This window comes from Bos taurus, chromosome 13 (assembly GCF_002263795.3).
Source record: "Bos taurus isolate L1 Dominette 01449 registration number 42190680 breed Hereford chromosome 13, ARS-UCD2.0, whole genome shotgun sequence".
Lineage (NCBI taxonomy): Eukaryota > Metazoa > Chordata > Mammalia > Artiodactyla > Bovidae > Bos > Bos taurus.
The window spans coordinates 30,974,565-30,995,580 of record NC_037340.1 but is presented as its reverse complement, the minus strand read 5'-3'; the positions used below and the strand labels follow the sequence as shown (position 1 = coordinate 30,995,580).

Sequence of the window (21,016 nt, the reverse complement as noted above, 5' to 3'; positions counted from 1 at the left end):
TTATCAACACTAATGACTAATTCTATTTGGCCTTTCTAATATGTAAGATAAATTAGAAAGGAGTTGCAGTGGATTTTATTTCCATTTAACAATATGTATTTATCGAAGAGGAATTAGCAGTAAGGGTTTGGAGACTTTTCTTTTTTAGGTAGCAAATAGTATAATGAAGGATTCAACCAAAAGATTAGTTTATAAACAGCGGTATACATCAACTAAGAGTTTCAAAAAATGTTTTCTTTACACTAAACATCAGGTCTGGGTACCTTTTAAAAATTTGGCTCTAGAATCAGACTGTCATTTCTAATAGATCTGACCTTTTCTTCAGATAAATAAGCATTATTTTCTGTTCAGGCCCAAGGAAAGACAAATGAAAGGTAAAGAAAATAAAGGGAATTATATATATAAGGCAAACATTTCTCTTTTTTTGCATTCTATATTATTAATTAATTAAATTGTGGCCTTTGTTATAAATGTAATGATTCATTAAACTATATTATGTAATATATTTTGACTTTTATGATTGAATTTTTATAATAGAATACTATGCTGTGTGTTCATATCCCCTTATATAAATTTTTCAAATCACAAGAAAATATAGGAAAACTGGATACCAGAAAGGCACAGGCAACAAAACTGATTTATTTTAAGTATATGAAGATAGGTGAACAGATATAATTAACCTTCCACAATATTTTTACTGTTGTGAATTGGTTATTGTATTACAGTATCCTTAAAATAAATGTCTCAAAATTTAGCTTCCTTTGCTGCAGAAGCTATTTTAAAGTGGGATATTATTCATTAAGCATTAATTAAAGAACAGCAGGATAATTAGTAGAATCATCAATATTACAAGAAACATTAGATTGCTCCAGACGGGGGTAATTTAACTAAAAACAGTTTAAATTTTCTCAAGGAGTGCTGCTGATGGATTAAGAAAACAAAACAAAAGGAAGCAAAACTCTACTCAGGGGATCTCAACTGTAAATCATCATTTGGAAATGGCTACTTTTGTATTTATTTTGTGAAGGAAAAACAATAGGGCTTAATTAGGCTCGGCAACTCCCTGAAGGTACAGATGGAATAGCCAGTTTCTGAGAAGGCAAAAGTCTCCTGCTTCTCATAAAAAGGAAATATCCTGTCATTAGTCCTCTGTGGATCTGATTAATATCTCACAGTGGGTTTGAAATCACTCTCTGTTCCCTGGCAAGCTTTACACTCAAGGTGTGAATTCGTAGCAACCATCCTATTTGAAAGTTAGCCATTGCTTGGGGTTCTCGATCAGTATCTTATCAAGGGCACCCTCAGTTATGCCCCTCAGCAGCATTTTGGGAACAATGTTGGTGAGGATATGGGAATAGCCGTGACCTCCATACTTCGTCAGCCGATTCTTCGTGTGTATGTCATGTGCCATCAGGATTCGATCCTCGTAACCCTCATCCACCAGAAGTCGCACCCTGTGCAAAAATGGCAATTCATTATATGGCACTGGTTTCACGTTTACGACATTCAGAATGCTTTAAACTTTTTCCTACTCATAAACCTATTGTGTGGTCGTAAAGATACCATCTTCCATTGCGAAGACACCCTTAATAAATATTGCGGTGATGCTAAAGATATTATCCTGTCGTACTAGGAAGAGGATTTTTATTCCATGCACACAGAAATTCCTAGCCTGTGATATTTATGATGATGCCTGGCAAGCCTGCATTAAAGATAGCTTCTAATCAGATGTGCCAGTTTGAATAAATGGCCACTTTAGCATTTCATTAAATAACTGTATCCTGAATTTGTATCCAGCTCTCCATTCTAAAATACCTCACTTAGTGAACCCATTCTTCAGATCTCAGTCTCTCTGTCTCTCCTATTTTTGTTTTCTAGCAAGTAAAATCAATGACTATTTGGGATCAAAATAGCAAAACGATAGGAATCTTCGTACAAGTAAAATGTTCTGAAACTAAAATTGTTTGGTTTTAAAATGAAGGGCATGTGATGCAGTAGACGTCTTTAAAAATATTTATTTATTTTATTATTTATTTGGCTGCACTGGGTCTTAATTGTAGCATGTAGGATCTTTAGTTGTGGCATGGGGGATATCTAGTTTCCTGACCAGGGATCAAACCTGGGCCTCCTGCGTTGGGAGCACAGAGCCTTAGCCACTGGACCAGGGAAATCCTTTGGTTGTCATTTTTCTAAATTAATTTTATTGAAGTAGAGTTGATTTACAATTTGTGTTACAGTTTGTGTTCATTTCTGCTGTATAGCAAAATGACTCCATTATAAATATATGTTCTTTTTCACATCCTTTTCAATGATGGTTTATCACAGGATATTGAGTGTTGTTCCCTGTGTTACACAGCAGACCTTGTTTATCCATCCTATTTCTAGAAGTTTGCATATCTGCTAATCCCAAACTCCTGGTCCTCCCTGGCCCCCACTCCCCGCCCTTGACAACCTTAAGTCTGTTCTCTATGTCTGGAGTCTGTTTCTGTTTTGTAACTATAGTTCATTCGTGTCATATTTTAGATCAATCGTCATTTTTAAAAGGTCAGTTTCAGTCCCTCTGCGTTAGTCCTTTTGAAGCTGATGGGTCTTTTGACTTAGTAGTAGTGTGGGAGCATTGGATTAAATTGACCAATAAAAATTTACTCTGTCTTCCTTCTATGTCGGTGAGATTGCTATAAATAATGAACTGTTCCTTTAAATTTATAGTCAGTGAACTATAGAACAGCTTTCTGCCTATTGTCTAAACATCTAATCCTGTTTGCTTTGTTAAGTGCTGTAATCCGTAGTGTGAATCAGTCCCCTCGTGACAGCCACCATCTGTGGATGTCTGGATGCTGGGCAGTGTCTGCCGTGACTTCCATGGGTCTCTGAGGGCAGGACATGCAGCTTGGAGACCCTGGCTGTTCTCTGACCTTTTCTATATTATCTTGTTGGCCCCTAAATCCCCCAATGGATCTAGATAGATGGGCAGCACTTTCCTCCAAAGGCTAATTATTTGAAAGGTATCCTTTTTGCTTCGATAGTGCTTCTTGGCATTCTAGTGCATGAGTCATATGTAATAAATACTACAGTAAGCAAAGGGCTTCCCTGGTGGCTCAGTGGTAAAGAATCTGCCTGCTAGTACAGGAGATGGGGGTTTGATCCCTGGTCTCAGAAGATCCCCTGGAGAAGGAGATGGCAACCCACTTTAGTATTCTTGCTTGGAAAATCCCATGGTTCCATGCCAGAAGCCTGGCAGGCTAGAGTCCATTGGGTCTCAAGAGTCAGACATGACTTAACAACTAAACAACAACAATAGTAAGCAAAATGTGTTCAACACACTTGAACACAAAGCTTTGCCTTCTGAGAATGTGCATTTTATTTTATTCTTATGAATTTTTATTGGAGTATAGTAGCTTTACAATGCTGTGTTAGTTTCTGCTGTTCAGCAAAGTGAATCAGCCACATGTATACATATATCCCCTCTTTTCTGGATTTCCTTCCCATTGAGGTCATCACAGAGCTTTCAGTGTGGTTCCCTGAGCTATACTGTAGGTTCTCATTAGTTACCTATTCTATAAGAGAACATACATTTTAAAACAAATTACACTTAAAGGGATGCCAAAAAAGAGCCAACCTGGCTGTTTCGTCTAGAAATCTTCAGTCCTACCACATGTACCCCAAGTGTGTCCTAAAAATACTTGGAGGTATTTTTGCTTCTTTATTTTTTATTGAAGGATAGTTGATGTACAATGCTATGTAAGTTACAGGCATACAGTACAGTGATTCACAAGTTTTAAAGGTTATACTCTGTGTATAGTTACTATAAAATATTGTCTATATTCCCTACATTGTACAATATATCCTTGTAGCTTATTTTATAGTTAATATTTGTACCTCTTAATCCCCCACCTCTGTAATCCGTGTACCCTTACCTCCCCCTATATAGGGGGGGGGTCTTTAAAATTTGTATAATGTCCAAAAGTTCTGATCTAAAGTTGCTTTTGGAACAACCTCTCTTTAAGGGAATTATCTAAGACAGCTATATCATCATTTATGAAGGAAGAGAAATATTTCACAGATGCATGCATAATGCTGAAACTTAGGGTGACAAGCCCTGATCCACAATTAAAAAGGAATTTCCCATTACAGGAAATTTTAAGGTATACTTTCCCCCCTGTATTTTCTGAGCGTTTCTCAACATTTTTGTCTCTTTTCTTTGTCTGTGAAAAAATGATATCTTATTACTACAGAGGCATATCATATAGATAAACAGATACCTGTAAGAGGCCTGAGTCATATCCTGGAACACAAAGTTACTAAATTTCGCAGTAGCAAGGAAAGATACTCATTTGAAAATGGGAACCGTTAGAACTCAGTAAGTCAAGAAACTGAAGACTAGTTATCTCATGAGAAAGAGAATGTTCTGGTTCTAGAAACATAATTTTATCTTGACTATCAAGAAAGCTGCCTGGTTGCTCCTAAAATAAGGGATCATCTCACATGCTGTGCCATTGTGTCGAACAGTAGTTAGAGGCTGCCAGAAGGAAGGAACCACTACAGATGAGAAGACAAAAAATCACAGTAATTATAGAAATATAAATGAGTTAGTGTTTTGCAAACAAATATTAGAGAGAGACTACAAAGTGTGAAAAGGCAGCGATATAATAAGATTTGAGAAATGGAGCAGAAGATTGAAAACAGGTGTTAGACACAGAATTTCTGGTGCTGAAAACCAGAGGTAGGCAGGAGCATGCTTCTCTGTTCACTGCAAAGCTTTACGATTCCTGAAGCTCGGAGAAGGACTGTTGATGAGTGATGAAAACCAAGCACCCGAGACCTGGGGACAGGGAATAAACCAGGGCATACACAACCCCAAAGGTCATTTAACAATCACCATGAGCCGTACTGGAGTCCAGTGACTCAATGCATGACTTTTTAAAAAATTAATTTCTGGTGGAGTAGAATTGCTTTACAATGTATTAATTTCTACTGTACAGCAAAGCACATCAGCCATACCTGTACATTTATCCCCTCTTTTTTGGACTTCCTTCCCATTTAGGTCACCACAGAGCATCAGGTAGAATTCCATGTGCTACACAGTAGGGTCTCATTATTTATCTATTTTATGCATAGTAGTGAATGTACATCAATCCCAATCTCCCACTTCATGCCATCCTCCCTTCCTCTCTTGGAATTCATACATTTGTTCTCTACATCTGTATCTCTATTTCTGCTTTACAAATAAGATTATCTATACCATTTTTCTGGATTTCACATGTATGCATTAATACATGATGTTTGTTTTTCTGACTTACTTCACTCTGTTTGACTTATAATTTACAAAAGATTAAAGATATGTACATATACAGACACATAGATATACACAAACACAGATGTGTATATATACATAAAATTTTTATGTCATTCCATACATCTAGAATGTTTACATTTGGCACAATGAAAGCTCATATCTCCATCGGTCTCCCTCTATGGATCCCCTCTTTTACTGAAAGTCTAGGAGCCTTATGCAAAGCATAGGGATAGAAAAGATACACCTCACTGCCACAAGGGGGCTTAGAGAAAGGAAGCGAACCCTGGGAGCAAGCTTCCTATTACCAAGATGAATTGTAAAATATGTGTTTAGGGCATTCATGAGGAAGTCATGATTTTGAGATCATGAAAGATGAGAAAGATCTACCACACAGGCTTATCTTAAATTCCAGAGAATATTCACCCCTGAGTATGGTTCAAGCTAGTACGGTTTGCCAATACTGAATAGTACTTCTGGGCAAGTAAATTTAAATTATAAAACAAACAATAAATCTGTTAATCAAAGAATTGGTTTGAGTAGTTGAAAAAAAAAGACCTAGTGATACTAGTCAGGGCATTCAAGGCAGTTTAAAGATGTAGAGTGAGTGTCTCATGTTTTTGTAACTACTGTGACATTGCTCAACTATCTTTCTCTAATGATATTAAACTGGAAGGTATTTTAATTAATGAGCTCATCAAGGAGGTATGTCAGTTCATGGGACAGCAGAAGACACACATGTAAAGATCGACTGCCCAGGGGAAAGACCCTAAAGCTGCTGGACCTGCCCCATACCCCAGTGTATGTGTACATATGGTCATAATAGTTCATGTGCTGCTCAAGCCTCACATTTTCTGACATCACTTCTTTACTCCAATTTGGCTTACTCCCATTCCAACGAGTTTTCTTCACTCAAAACGTTCTTCTGCTTTTGTCATCATGGAGAACTACTTCTCTGCTCAACCTTTTGTTTTCCACCCTGAGCACGAGTTGCATCTTTCTACTTTTTTGCTCACCCTCTTCCATGTTCTGTATTCACTCACTTCATTAAAGCATCCAGGGATTTACCCCTGCTATGTTACTGCTAGATATCTCTCCATCTCTCTCTCTATACTTTCTTCCCTCCAGCTTGGACCTCATGACCCTCATCTCAACCCTGCCCTTGTCCCCTTTGGATATCAAGCACATGCTTCAGACAGAATCCCAGCCTTCTCTCTGTTTACATCTATTACTTCTACTCACAAAACATTTTTTTAGGAAAATAACCACCAAATTATGCAGCTTGGTGCTCATAGACAGTCAGGCAGTAATGATCTCTGGCCTCCACTGGGTCTTCCATACAACATGTCCTGAGCCAGTATCTCTCTCAGTCACTCCCCATCCACTCCCAGCCTTCATCCTCCTATACAGGGTCTTGCCCTGAATCTATTCCTTCCTTCACAGGAGACGACCATGTCTCTTTCACAGGCGCTTTTGAGATCAAATGGGACCATCTGTCCTCAGTATTCTGTCCCTTTCACCAAGACATTGATCTGCACTCACTCCATTACCTGCCTCACCTCCTCTCATTTCTACGGAAATAGCATACCTCCTTTTCTAAAAATATTGGTTTATTTTTAATTGAAGGATAATTGCTTTACAATGTTGTGTTGGTTTCTGCCATACATCAACATGAATCAGCCTGTGGCTGATTTAACCAACCTTCTATTTGCTGCCCAAATTCCATCTCTTTGTCTCCTCAGGAGTCTTGCTCTATATCTCTTATCTGTCCAGATTTTTTTAAGTCAACACTGACTGATCACTTCCATAGTATACCCCAGGTGAAGGTGAAGTCGCTCAGTTGTTTCCGACTCTTTGCAACCCTACCGACTGTAGCCTACCAGGCTCTTCCATCCATGGGATTTTCCAGGCAAGAGTACTGGAGTGGGTTGCCATTTCCTTCTCCAGAGGATCTTCCCGACCCAGGGATCGAACCCAGGTCTCCCACATTGTAGGCAGATGCTTTACCGTCTGAGCCAGACACTCAGCTAAAAACTGCATGCTTTATTTCATATAAATTCTATAACAACCCTATAGAATAAGCACCAAGTCTCTGGATTCATTCTCTCGGTCTCCTAACAAACCCTTTCTTTGCCCTATCTGGTCTTTTTTTTTTTTTTCTCCATATTTATTTACTTATCTATTTGACTGTGCTGGGTCTTAGTTGTCGCATGCAAATTCTTAGTTGCAACATGTGGATCTAGTTCTCCGACCAGGAATTGAACTGGGCCCCTTGCATTGACAGCATGCAGTCTTAGACACTGGACCACTAGGGAATCCCCTGTCTGGTCTTCTAGCTCTAGCTCTACAACCCTGCTTCACCTTACTACCAAGTTTCTTGAAAGAGTAGCCTCCATATTCTCTGTCCTCTTGCTCACCTTCTAGTCTTTCCTCAAGCCTTTTCTGCCAAGGCTGCACTTACTGACTGTGAAATGGAAATTTCCTGATGGTGAAATCCAATGGATACTTTTCCCTCTTTATCTCTCTTGGTATCTGCCACTTAGTACAAGGGTTCAAGTCCTTCTGCTTTAAGTATCCTTCTCCACCAACTTCCATAACAATGCTGACTTCCCTGATATTTCCCTGATATTCTTAATGCTTTGAATATTTCTCAACCTGTCCTTGAGGGACTGTTTCTGAGTTCATCCCTTAAATGTGGGTGGTCACCAGGGTTCTATCCTCATTTGCTTCTTGGAATGATCTCATTCATTCCCACGCTACTGACTGTCACATGCAAACCAACAGTGTCTAGCTGCATGTCCGAGTCTCTGTCCTGAGCTTCACACCCTTTTCCCATGGCCTCATGGAGTAGCAACACTATATTCCCAAACTAAAGTCATCCTGCCGATCCCATATCTATTTCACCTCCCAGGTTCCCTAACTTGGTGCATTCATTCTTCATATCACCAGGTAACCAAGGCAAACCAGGTAACCATCTAGTCTTGACTCAAAAATTTCCACTTGCGTGCAGAGAATGACTTGTATAATTATTTGTTTTCCCTCACAAATATTGAACAATTTTGAGAGGTTGGACTTTGTATAATGTTTGACCTTACAGCCTTTCAGTTGCAATTACCTCTTTAGTGAATTTTTTTTTTTTTGGATTTGTAGAAGGTTTTATGTAGTCTGAAAGCAGGTTTTTTCCATAACCAATTAGGTCCCCACATTTAATGAAAAGCATGTTTCATCTCTAATAAATACCTGAACAGACTTGGCTCATTGTCACAAACAAATTCCATCAACTTTTAATCGAGTATCCTGGCTCTGTAGGAATTTTATTATTTATTTATATATTTATTTTTAAATTTAAATTTATTTTAATTGGAGGCTAATTACTTTACATTATTGTATTGGTTTTGCCATATGGTGAATATTTTTAATAAACATTTCAAAAATTCATTGCAGGAGGTTAGGACTTTAGTGTGATCAACCTGAGAAAGAAACAGCTTACTTCATTAGGAATAAAAACAGGGAAATGTCTTTTGTTCTTTTACTGTCAGAGCAGAGATTGAGTATTATCTGTGTTTCTTATCAGCTGCCCATCTGCACTGAACTTCTAAGGCTCTGCTAAGCTTTTACCTACTTAGCTTGACTCATTTTCTCCTTGAAATAATATATAGAGATTTGCCTTCCTGAAACAGCATTGATATATTTTCCCTTGCAAGTCTCTGGTTCCGCCTGCTTATTGTTTCCTGAATCTTTACTAATTCCTACCCAGATATGAAAGTCCAGAAGAAATGGTAAAAGGAAATGCTGTGAGAGATTTCATCATATTTACCTTTTAATTCTTTTATTATCATTGGGCATGTCAATATCTGGGTTGAACTGATAATGAAAAAGTTCAGTACCAAAGAGATCATATTCCAAGTAACAGCCAAACTGAGCAAACTCCAGTAGTTCCTTCTTATCCAGGATAGTCCTAGAGACAAGAAGACAGACATTTTGTTACTATCAAGACCATGTTTTCCACACATACAGATTAAAAGTGTTAAGCACACTATGTACTGGAATATAGTCGAAATCAAATAAAAGAACTTTGGAGTTGGCTTTTAGGATGTAACTATAAAATATTAAGTTCAATTGTTACTAGAAATTAGGAAAAGTGAAGTAAAAGTGCTAGTTGCTCAGTTGTGTTCAACCCTTTGCGACCCGATGGAATGTGACCACCAGGCTCCTCTGTCGATGAAATTCTCCATGCAAGAATACTGGAGTGGGTTGCCATTCCCTTCTCCAGGGGATCTTCCTAACCCAGGGATTGAATATGGGTCTCCTGCATTGCAGGCAGTTTTGTTTTTTTCTCCCCCACTGTCTGAGCCACCAGGAAAGCCCAGAAATTAGGGAACATTCTCATCCAAAAGGGAGTTTTCTCATCTCAAGGACTTCAAAACTATAGACATTTTAATTATGCTGCCATCTCAAAAACAATGTTGTAATTCTTTTCCAAAATTGTCTTCAGGGTAGGCTCTATATTCTTTTGAAAATCCTTAGTGGGACTGATATGAACTATACTACTACTACTACTACTACTACTAAGTTGCTTCAGTCATGTCCGACTCTGTGCAACCCCATGGACTGCAGCCTACCAGGCTTCTCCGTCCATGGGATTCTCCAGGCAAGAACACTGGAGTGGGTTGCCATTTCCTTCTCCAGTGCATGAAAGTAGAAAGTGAAAGTGAAGTCACTCAGTCGTGTCCGACTCTTAGTGGCCCCATGGACTGCAGCCCACCAGGCTCCTCCGTCCATGGGATTTTCGAGGCAGGAGTACTGGAGTGGGGTGCCATTGCCTTCTTCCGATATGAACTATGGAAACTATCAAGAAGGAAATTTGCCCAGGACTGGAGAATTAGGTGAATAATACTGATCTGGATAAAACATGAAGCCAAGGTAAGGCAACAGGGTGATTTTCTTGTGACAATCATAAAGTCGTTCTAAAATTAATCCCAAAGCCTACGTGAATATCAGTGCAATTTTTTAAAAGGGGAAATGCTCCTATAGATATTTATGTTCTGGTGTGTTTATTTTTTAAATAGAATTTATTATTTTATGCTAATTTTATGGGTATCTTCTCACTTCAGTAGAGATCATAGCAAAAATATCACTCTTTGTAAGACTATGTAAATGAATGGAAAAGGAGAAAAATATAGGATAAGTGCAGGCTTCAGACAGAAAAGTCAAGTCTGGAACAAGAGTAGATTATCTCAAGAAATTTAAACTCTAACAGATAAAAAGGATACATAAAGTTAACCCCTGGAATGCGACAGTAGGAAGTCAAGGGATACCTGGAGTAATAGGCAAATTTGGCCTTGGAGTACAAAATTAAGCAGGGCAAAGGCTAATAGAGTTTTGTCAAGAGAATGCACTGGTCATAGCAAACACCCTCTTCCAACAACACAAATGAAGACTCTACACGTGGCCATCACCAGATGGTCAACACTGAAATAAGACTGATTATATTCTTTGCAGTCAAAGATGGAGAAGCTCTATACAGTCAGCAAGAACAAGACCAGGAGCTGACTCTGGTTCAGATCATGAACTACTTATTGCCAAATTCAGACTTAAATTGAAGAAAGTAGGGAAAACCACTAGACCATTCAGGTATGACCTAAATCAAATCCCTTATGATTATATGGTGGAAGTGACAAACAGATTCAAGAGATTAGATCTGATAGAGTGCCTGAAGAACTATGGACAGAAAACTTCATGACACTGCATAGGAGGCAGTGATCAAGACGATCCCCAAGAAAAAGAAATGCAAAAAGGTAAAGTGGTTGTCTGAGGAGGCCTTACAAATAGCTGAGAAAAGAAGAGAAGCTAAAGGCAAAGGAGAAAAGGAAAGATATATCCATCTGAACGCAGAATTCCAAATAATAGCAAGGAGAGAAAAGAGTGCCTTCCTCAGTGATCAGTGCAAAGAAATAGAGGAAGACAATAGGATGGGAAAAACTAGAGATCTCTTCAAGAAAATTAGAGATGCCAAGGGAACATTTCATACAAAGATGGGCACAACAAAGGACAGAAATGGTATGGACCTAACAGAAGCAGAAGATATTAAGAAGAGGTGACAAGAATACACAGAAGAACTATACAAAAAAGATCTTTATGACCCGGATAACCATGAAGGTGTGATCACTCACCTAGAGCCAGATATCCTGGAATGCAGAGTCAGGTGGGCCTTAGGAAGCATCACTACGAACAAAGCTAGTAGAGGTGACAGAATGCCAGTTGAGCTCTCTCAAATCCTAGATGATGCTGTGAAAGTGCTGCACTCAATATGCCAGCAAATTTGGAAAACTCAGTGGTGGCCACAGGACTGGAAAAGGTCAGTTTTCATTCCAGTCCCAAAGAAAGGCAATGCCAAAGAGTGTTCAAACTACTGCACAATTGCACTCATCTTACATGCTAGCAAAGTAATGCTCAAAATTCTCCAAGCTAGGCTTCAACAGTACGTGAACCATGAACTTTCATATGTTCAAGATGGATTTAGAAAAGGCAGAGGAACCAGAGATCAAATTGCCAACATCCTTTGGATCATCAAAAAAGCAATAGAGTTACAGAAAAACATCTACTTCTGCTTTACTGACTATGTCAAAACCTTTGACTCTGTGGATCACAACAGACTGTGGAAAATTCTTCAAGAGATGGGGATACCAGACCACCTGACCTGCCTCCTGAGAAATCTGTATGAAGGTCAAGAAGCAACAGTTAGAACTGGACATGGAACAACAGACTGGTTTCAAATTGGGAAAGGAGTACGTCAAGGCTGCATATTATCACCCTGCTTATTTAACTTCTATGCAGAGTACATCATGCAAAAAGCCAGGCTGGATGAAGCACAAGCTGGAGTCAAGATTGCCAGGAGAAATATCAACCTCAGATATGCAGATGTCACCACGCTTATGGCAGAAAGCAAAGAAGAACTAAAGAGCCTCTTGATGAAAGTACAAGAGGAGAGTGAAAAAGTTAGCTTAAAATTCAACATTCAGAAAACTAAGATCATGGCATCTGGTCCCATCACTTCATGGCAAATTGATGGGGAAACGATGGAAACAGTGACAGACTTTATCTTTTTGGGCTCCAAAATCACTGCAGATGATGACTGCACCCATGAAATTAAAAGATGCTTGCTCCTTGGAAGAAAAGCTATGACCAGACTCAACAGCATATTAAAAAGCAGAGACATTACTTTTCTGACAAAGGTCCGTCTAATGAAAGCTATGGTTTTTCCTGTGGTCATGTATGGATGTGAGAGTTGGACTGTAAAGAAAGCTGAGCACTGAAGAATTGATGCTTTTGAATTGTGGTGTTGGAAAAGACTCTTGAGAATCCCTTGGACAGCAAGGAGATCCAACCAGTCCATGCTAAAGGAAATCAGTCCCGAATATTCATTGGAAGGACTGATGCTGAAGCTGAAACTGCAGTACTTTGGCCACCTGATGCAAAGAACTGACTCATTGGAAAAGACCCTGATGCTAGGAAAGATTGAAGGTGGGAGGAGAAGGGGATGACAAAGGTTGAAATGGTTGGATGGCATCACTGACTCAATGGACATGGGTTTGAGTAAGCTCCGGGAATTGGTGATGGACAGGGAAGCCTGGGGTGCTGCAGTCCATAGGGTCGCAAAGAGTTGGACACAAGTGAGTGACTGAACTGAGCTGAAAGTTAATCCCTAAAGTATCACTGTAGAGATTCAAAAACAGAAAGAAAGAAAAGAGAAAAAGGAAGAGAGAAAAGAAGGAAGGAAAGAAGGGAGGGAGGGAAGAAGGATGAAGAAAGGAAGGATCCTACCAGGAGACCATATGGAAAAAAATAAGAAGGGAAAATAAGCCTCGTTAAACATTGCATGAAGGGAGTTAAGAGAAAAGAAGAGATTGTTCAGGATCCAAAGCTGGCCTGGAGACGTGGAACATCAGATAATCATTGTCTTATTAGACTTTTTTCCATTATGATATTCTATTATTTTGGCAACATCAGGATGCCAGGATTAAAGCACTATTATATGTCTATAAATCTGCTTCTAAGAGGTCAGAAGTATTTTCAGAGCCTCTCTTCCAAACCCTAGGAGGACCAGTTAAGCCTCTGTGTCCATGAGTGAGAGGATTCTGCTGTCCCGGGCTACTTCCTGGTAGCTGGCTCTTGACTCTGATTCTGAGCAATCATACTGTAGCTGGTTCCTTTTTATTCTCTCCACCAATTTAGCATAACTTCTAGTTCGTGATGTTGTTTTAGGCAGGGAGGCTAAAAAAACTCTTTCCTTTATGCTATAAAATGCACATTAGCTCGATGCCACCTTCTATTAATACTACTCCTTTTCTTTCTTCTTACCATGGAGACCATTTTTGCTTCCAAAATTACTCGGCTAAAAGAATATGTGTTTTTCTATAGTAAACATATTCTGTTTTCCCCAAAGAATCGTGCTTAAAAATGAAATATACACAATTAACATAAGGGGGAAGAGATAAGTTTAGTATTTTTTTTTCCTTTTGAGGCAGTTCATTTGGTTTGTTAACTCCAATTGTTAATTACCAATATGGGCAAAATACCAGGGTGGGTCAGGGTGGGGAGTCAAGAAAAGCAATGGAGTTGCCCATAACAGGTTGGATCGGACTCTTATTTCCAGTTGCAATGTCTTTTTGCTTCTTTAGGCCTAAATTCCTTGAGACTCAGTTTTGTAAGTATTTAAGTGATATAGTGAGTCTATATCCATGGTAAATGAAAAACTATAAGAAAATCTTTCAGTCTTAGTTCCAACTGAAAAATTTGCTTATCATCATCATAGCCAACAAGTGTAAGAACTTACTATGCTTCTGGCATTGTGCTATGTGCTTTTTATTTATTATCTCACTTAATATTCTCTATAATCCCATCTGGTCTCAGGTCTTTAGATGAGGAAACTGGGGCATAGAGATTAGATATGCAAGGTGATGTGCTGGAATGTAAATTCATTTCGAGGCTAGAATCTACTTCCTTAATCATCCTACTGTGTGACATCTCCTATGACTAAATAGTTTATCCTCAAAGGACATTTTCCCAGAATTGCATTGACTTTGTATGTGCATCATGTTTTTTAATTTTTATTTTAAAATGTAATTCCCTCCCCACTGTACCTTCAAACTGCACTTGAAAAATGAGAAATTTACTCCCCAAATAAGAAAGGATTATTTTGTGGAGGTCTTCAATCACTGCATGTAACAGACAGGATTTGACCATTATGTCATTCTGGATATTTCCGGTGATATGGTCAGAGAAGGAGAAAAAGCTCTATTAATCGTGACTGTTGCTTAGAACCTGAGGTTTCTCTAAGCCTCTCACAAATATTAAGGGTCACATATTAAGGGTCTTCTATGCTGAGGTCCTTTCTTCCAAAGTTCAGACTTGAATGTCTAATTGCCTGCTTGCCATCTCTACTTGGATGTCTAATAGACAACTAAAGTTTAACATGCCTTGAACTAAACCCCTCATGTCCCACCCCAAACCAGTTGCTGCAGCACCCTCCCCTGTCTAAGTTCATAGCAACTGCATCCATCAACTGCTCAGACCAACAACCTTGGGGTTTTCTCCTCTTTCTTCCTGTAAAACCCTCTACATCTAGCCCATCAAATAGATTTATGGCTTGACTTTCAAAATATGACCAGAATCCAGATATGTCACAACCTTCCCTGCTGCCCTCCTGGTCCAAAAGTCCATCATCTTTTGCAGGATCCTTGTAATAGATGCTCAAACACTTTCCTTGTTTCTCTTCCTTTGCTCTGTTACTGTCTATTCAATTACAACCACCAAAGTCTGTCTTCACAACTAAGTCAAATCAGGTCTCTCTCCTGCTCACAACCCACCAACAGCTCCTCATTTTCCTCAAGAAAGAGCCAAGGCCTTACAGTGGCCCATGAAACCCTGTGTGATCCTCCTGTATGTGGTCTTCCAAAAGCTTTATCTCAAGGAGGGATGGGGAATGCAGGCATCCAGACATCCAGCATCAGTTACATATAAATCCTGCCTGGATTGTAAACGTCATCTGAAAAATGGCGTGGTAAGTTTCTAGAGGAAGATGAACATGTGCAGTAAGATTCATCTACGTGTAAGTGTCAAATGTAATCCCTGGGAATTAGAAAGGAGTACGACTTGAGGGAAATGGTCCTTCTGTAAAACATTGTTAAAAATTTCACAGTAATGTATAGGGGAGAAGACTTCAGAAAAGAAGCAATTAGACTCGTGTTTTAGACATTGGGTAAATGAAGTTAAAAAAGGAGACAGACAAATTTGCTGTCATTAAAAAGCCAGGAGATATATATATATACACACACACACATATGTCTCTAGTTTAGTCTAGTCGCTAAGTTGCGTCCGACTCTTTTGCAAACCCTGGACTGTAGCCCACCAGATTCTTCTGTCTATGGGATTTCCCGGGCAAGAATACTGGAGTGGGTTGCCATTTCCTCCTCCAGGGGATCTTCCCAACCTAGAGATCTAACCTCAGTCTTTTTTGCCACTGAGCCACCAGAGAAGCCTTGGACACACATCTACATGCATATATTGAGTTGGCCAAAAAGTTAGTTCCATAAAATGTTATGGAAAAAAATCAAACAAAGTTTTTGGCCAACCCAATATTATTATTAGTGACATTTGGTGATGTGAAACAGCCTAGATAACTGAACATTAGTGTGAAGGCAACTAAGAAATGAGTTGACTTAAATTCTCCCTATTAAAGAAGGGAACACAGTATAAAATTTATGGGAAAAAATAGTGTCAGTGGTCATATATACTTTTCATAAGAGAGCCCTGCAAAAAAAAAAAAAAAAAGAGTTTGGGATTAGATATTAATGAGGTGGTAGGATGGAGAAGCAGGTGAAGCAAGAAAATAAAACACTTAATAATCCTCAGGCATTTCAGATGGCCCCATATCATTTAATTCTTACAAAAACTACATGAGAAAAGTATGAGCATCCCATTTTATTTTTATTCTTTTTTGGCTTACACAATAGACATATATTGTTTTTTATAGTTTGGAGGCTAGAAATCCAAGATCAGGGTATCAGCATGGTCAGGTCTGGTGAGAGCTATCTTTCTTGCTTGCAGGCAGCCACATTCTCACAAGTTTTCTGGTGTCTCTTCTTAGAAGAGCATTAATCCCATCACGAGGGCCCCACCGTCAGTGATTGTCCTCATTTTATAGATGAAGAAACTAAGTCTCAGAGAAGTTTGGGAGTCCTTAACTTCTGAAATGAACAGTTGGTGAATAAGAGCAGTTTGTATTCGTCTTCAGATGTCCCGGTCTTACACCCCACGGCTCCTTTTGTGATGAGAGCATCCACCCACTTCTACCACCACATTCCCTATGACAGCACTTCCCTATGGAGAAATACACCCCATCACAACAGCATCTCACCCAGCATACAGAAAGTCTAACAAGGTGACTTAACTACACTCAACTGACAATCAGCTGGATGACTTCCAGGGACTGTCAAGATGCTACTGAAGTTGCATTTATGCATGTGACTTTTTTTTTCCGCTTGGAGAAAGGATTGACCCCAGATGTCAAAATGGTACCAGGGGAAAATATACTCTGCTTGACGTCTTTCAGATGAGGCTTAAACAGAGGTCCTGCCCCTCCCGGTCATCAGTGATCTCAGAGCACTTCTTACAAGAGCGAAGGTGTCAACCTCAAGCCAGTTTTCCTCATTCCATATTCTATGTGCGTTAGTCACTCAGTCATGTCCGACTCTTTGCGACCCCGTGGACTGTAGCCCACCAGGCTCCTCTGTCCATGGGATTCTCCAGGCAAGAATACTGGAGTGGGTTGCCGTATTGTCTATTTCCATGAATAAATACATTCTTTCTTATTGCAGTCTTCCCCAGCCTTTGAGGTAAATATCTTTCACCTCTTGCCCTAAATAGTGTGGTGATTTTGAGATGCAGAAGAGCTGCTGCGTTTCACACTGGAGAAAGTCCCTTCTTCAAGGTCAATCATGTTGATCACAAATGTTATCTGTAACATATCCTGGAATTTCCCAAGAGGAAGATGAAATATTCGTATCAAGTATTTATTCTTGTTATTTATATCATTTCTTCTGTTTGCTCCTCAACCAGTAAACAGATTCTCTTTATAAGGAACAGGCATACATTGATGACAAATATATCGCTATTAGCTAAGAAAACAGTTCTCTGACACCATCTGGCTGTCTTTATTTTCAGAATATGGTTATCACGTACGTACGTTTTTAAGGCCAGTACTGAAACGCAAGACGATTGATTCTCTTTTTCAAACCTCTTTATATTCTAGATCTTTATCCAAGAGCTGAGGGGTTTAGTTTAATGTCAAAATGCACTCTGAGTGGGAGCAAGGAAATCTGTGTGAAGTGATAATTTAGACAAGGGCCTGTGAGCTCTTTGGGAAGAAAGAACTAAGAAGCAGAGGAAAGGATATGATACGTGGGTGTGATCCAGATGATAACATTACCTAACATTTGTCTTGGGCTTTTCCGGTTTCAAAGAACTTGCAAATATATGATTTCATCTCATACATTCAAGCACACCTTCATGAATTAATTCAGCAAACATTTACTGTCTTGTACTGCTACCTACCCTGTGCTAGCTTTTGTGTTGGGAATACTCCTATGAATAAGAAATTTAAGCAACAGTCTCAAAGAACTGAAAGTCATGGAAGCAAACACATATTTAAATTAATAATTACAGTTGTTGTCATTGAAACCTTTTTATAGTACAATCAGATCAGATCGGATCAGTTGCTCAGTCGTGTCCGACTCTTTGCGACCCCATGAATCGCAGCATGCCAGGCCTCCCTGTCCATCACCAACTCCCGGAGTTCACTCAGACTCATGTCCATTGAGTCAGTGATGCCATCCAGCCATCTCATCCTCTGTCGTCCCCTTCTCCTCCTGCCCCCAATCCCTCCCAGCATCAGAATCTTTTCCAATGAGTCAACTCTTCACATGAGGTGGCCAAAGTGCTGGAGTTTCAGCTTTAGCATCATTCCTTCCAAAGAAATCCCAGGGCTGATCTCCTTCAGAATGGACTGGTTGGATCTCCTTGCAGTCCATGGAACTCTCAAGAGTCTTCTCCAACATCACAGTTCAAAAGCATCAATTCTTCGGCGCTCAGCCTTCTTCACAGTCCAACTCTCACATCCATACATGACCACAGGAAAAACCATAATACATACAGAATATTGTGAAAGGATAATGAAAGAGGCAACTCATTTGAGTTGAGTCTTGAAGAAAACTATTCAGATGTAGGTTGGTGGGGTTCAAGTGTCAGATGAAGAATGGATAATCCAGAAGAACACCTATTGAGAGGTAAAAGAGCTTGTTGTTTCTGGAAGATAAGGCTGAATTTATCAGCAGTAACGTGCATGAGGGGAGATGCATCCATCTATCCATCCATTCATCCATCTAAGAAGAAATTGTTGATCATTTATTTACTATGATGTACAAGCTGGGAAAACAAAGACAAATAATATGGAATCCCGTCCTTCAAGAAGATCACTGTCCAATAGGAAAAATAGACATGGAAACAGATCATTGCTTTTCAGACCTTGCCGAGTCTAAGAAAGTACTCCTAGGATCTGGGATGACACAGAGGAGATACCAAACACTGCTTGGCTCATTCAAGAAAGGCTTGATAGAGAAAAACATCTCTGATGAGATGTATATTGAAGAAAGGCTCTGCCTAGTAGATCAGAGAATACTGTATTCACATCAGAGGGATGAGGTCATGTGAGAAGCATGTAGGAACACTCAGCATAGGTTACTCAAAATCGTGGTCAGTGTGGCTTTAGCCCAGCTTCTGCCTGTGCATCTAGAAAGGACAGGAGATGAGTTGGAAACATTGGTAGGGACCAAATGACCAGGATATTTGGATTTTGTGCCGCAGGTGACATGGAACCTCTGAAGAGTCGTAAATCAGGATGGAGATACGTAAAGCAGATTTGTGTTTGGAAAGATCCAAATAGTAGCAACATGGAGGCTAGATTAGGGAGCAAAACTAACAGAGTGATTTCCTGTTTGGAGATAATTACAGTGGTTTAGGGGACAAATGAGGATCTGAGTTAAGTTAACAACAGAAGAATGGATAGGAGGGGCTGTATTTGGAGATCTTAGTGGGGTAGACAGTTATAATTTTGTGGGGGTGCAAAGGGAAGGGGAATTTAGGTTAGCAACTGGGCGAATCATGCTGTCATAGACCAGAACAGGGCAAGAAGGAAGAGTCAAGTGATGGGACTTGGTCCCCATCATGACAGAAGTGGAGAAAGAGAAACCAGGGCCTGCTGTGGGCAGTTCATTAGATGTTGGCATCATTAAATGTTACCAAGAGCATGGAAAGGGCAGGTTCTGAAACTCATAATGAACTGGTGAAATACAGATGCTGGGTATTAACACGAATGCAGAAATGAAGAAACCAAAGCTTGGGTCTCTTAACTGATCAGGAATCCAGGAATTCTAGCTCCTAGGCTAGCGCACTTTCCATTATATTGTGCAGTGACTTTTTTGGAATTCATCAGACATCCAACCTGTGACTTCCTGGGCCTGGACGGTAAGCATCATGTGTTGGTCTATTTTGAGACTTGAATTCAGAGCCTGACACATCCAGAAACACAGAATATATTCAGTGCTGAAACTTACGAACTTGACCAAGTAATTAAAATTTTCTTTAATTTAAATATACAGTAATAAGGGGATGCTTATAGACAACTGATTTATTTAAAACAATGTTGAATTTCAATGACTGGTTATTATAAAAATTGTTTACCACAAAAGAAACGCCCCCCAAAATTCTGTCTCCCTCATCACTGAATTTCTTAATTTAAAACCAGTGAATATTTGTGTAGATCATACCATGTGGGATTCTTTACAATTTAATGAGAGTTCTTCAACAGCTACTTAAAAGAATTATTAAACTTACCTAGAACTATTGATTTAATAACTAAAATAATTTTTAAAATATTTATAATATAATGTCTAAAAGAAATTAATATATAAATTACTATAATCTGATAAATTCAATGTTACTATAATTCTAAAACATTAGTCACATATATTCCTATATTACTAGTGGCAGTTACAGCTGAATTACAAAATCTGAAAAATTCTTAATTGATGAATTTCAATTAATTTATTTTTAATGTCAAAAACAGAAACTGAATAGAATGGTGTAAGTTTTAAATGTAAGACTATTCCCTCAACAATGCCTAAACATTGTCTATAGCCAGAAAGTATAATTTATTATGTCAAGTAAATATTTACCAGGAACTTTGGTTTCACACAAACTCAAAACCATCAATTCACATGGTACATTCACATTAATATACTAGTTTATTCACATACATGTAGGTATTTTAAAGATTCTTTTGTCTTTCTTTAGAGGATTCTTTTTATGACAAAGGATTACTTTTATGCTTCTCAACTGTAGAGAGTAACTGGGAATAAAAAGCAATAGGGAAATAATTTAGATTGCCATGTGTTTATTTTGCATATTCCCCATTATCTATATATTTGAACAAACATGATTCAGTTGTCTGCTTGGGTACATTATCCTACAGAGATGTTTAATGACGTCATAGGAGAGAATGACGTCACATTTTCAATATTATGACATAAGTCTAAGCTTAAGGAAAAGGAACAGATGGCTGCAAGAGAGAAAAACCCTTGTTTAAATTACACTAAAACCAGAAGT

General features: G+C 38.9%; 1 protein-coding gene across 3 annotated transcripts in view; it reads right to left on the bottom strand.

Moving 5' to 3' along the window:
* Nucleotides 1-608: 608 nt before the first annotated feature.
* Nucleotides 609-21,016, bottom strand: part of PTER (phosphotriesterase related) — a 75,847-nt gene continuing 55,439 nt past the window's right edge. For 2 of the 3 annotated variants that reach the window (XM_005214285.5, XM_005214284.4), the window contains 2 exons: nt 9,111-9,251; nt 609-1,454 (listed from right to left, as the gene is read on the bottom strand). In XM_005214285.5, the coding sequence (XP_005214342.1) occupies nt 1,244-1,454; nt 9,111-9,251 (352 nt within the window). In that variant the 3' untranslated portion in view covers nt 609-1,243. The remainder of the gene's footprint in view (nt 1,455-9,110; nt 9,252-21,016) is intronic. The other variant, NM_001101282.1, reaches the window with a different exon arrangement.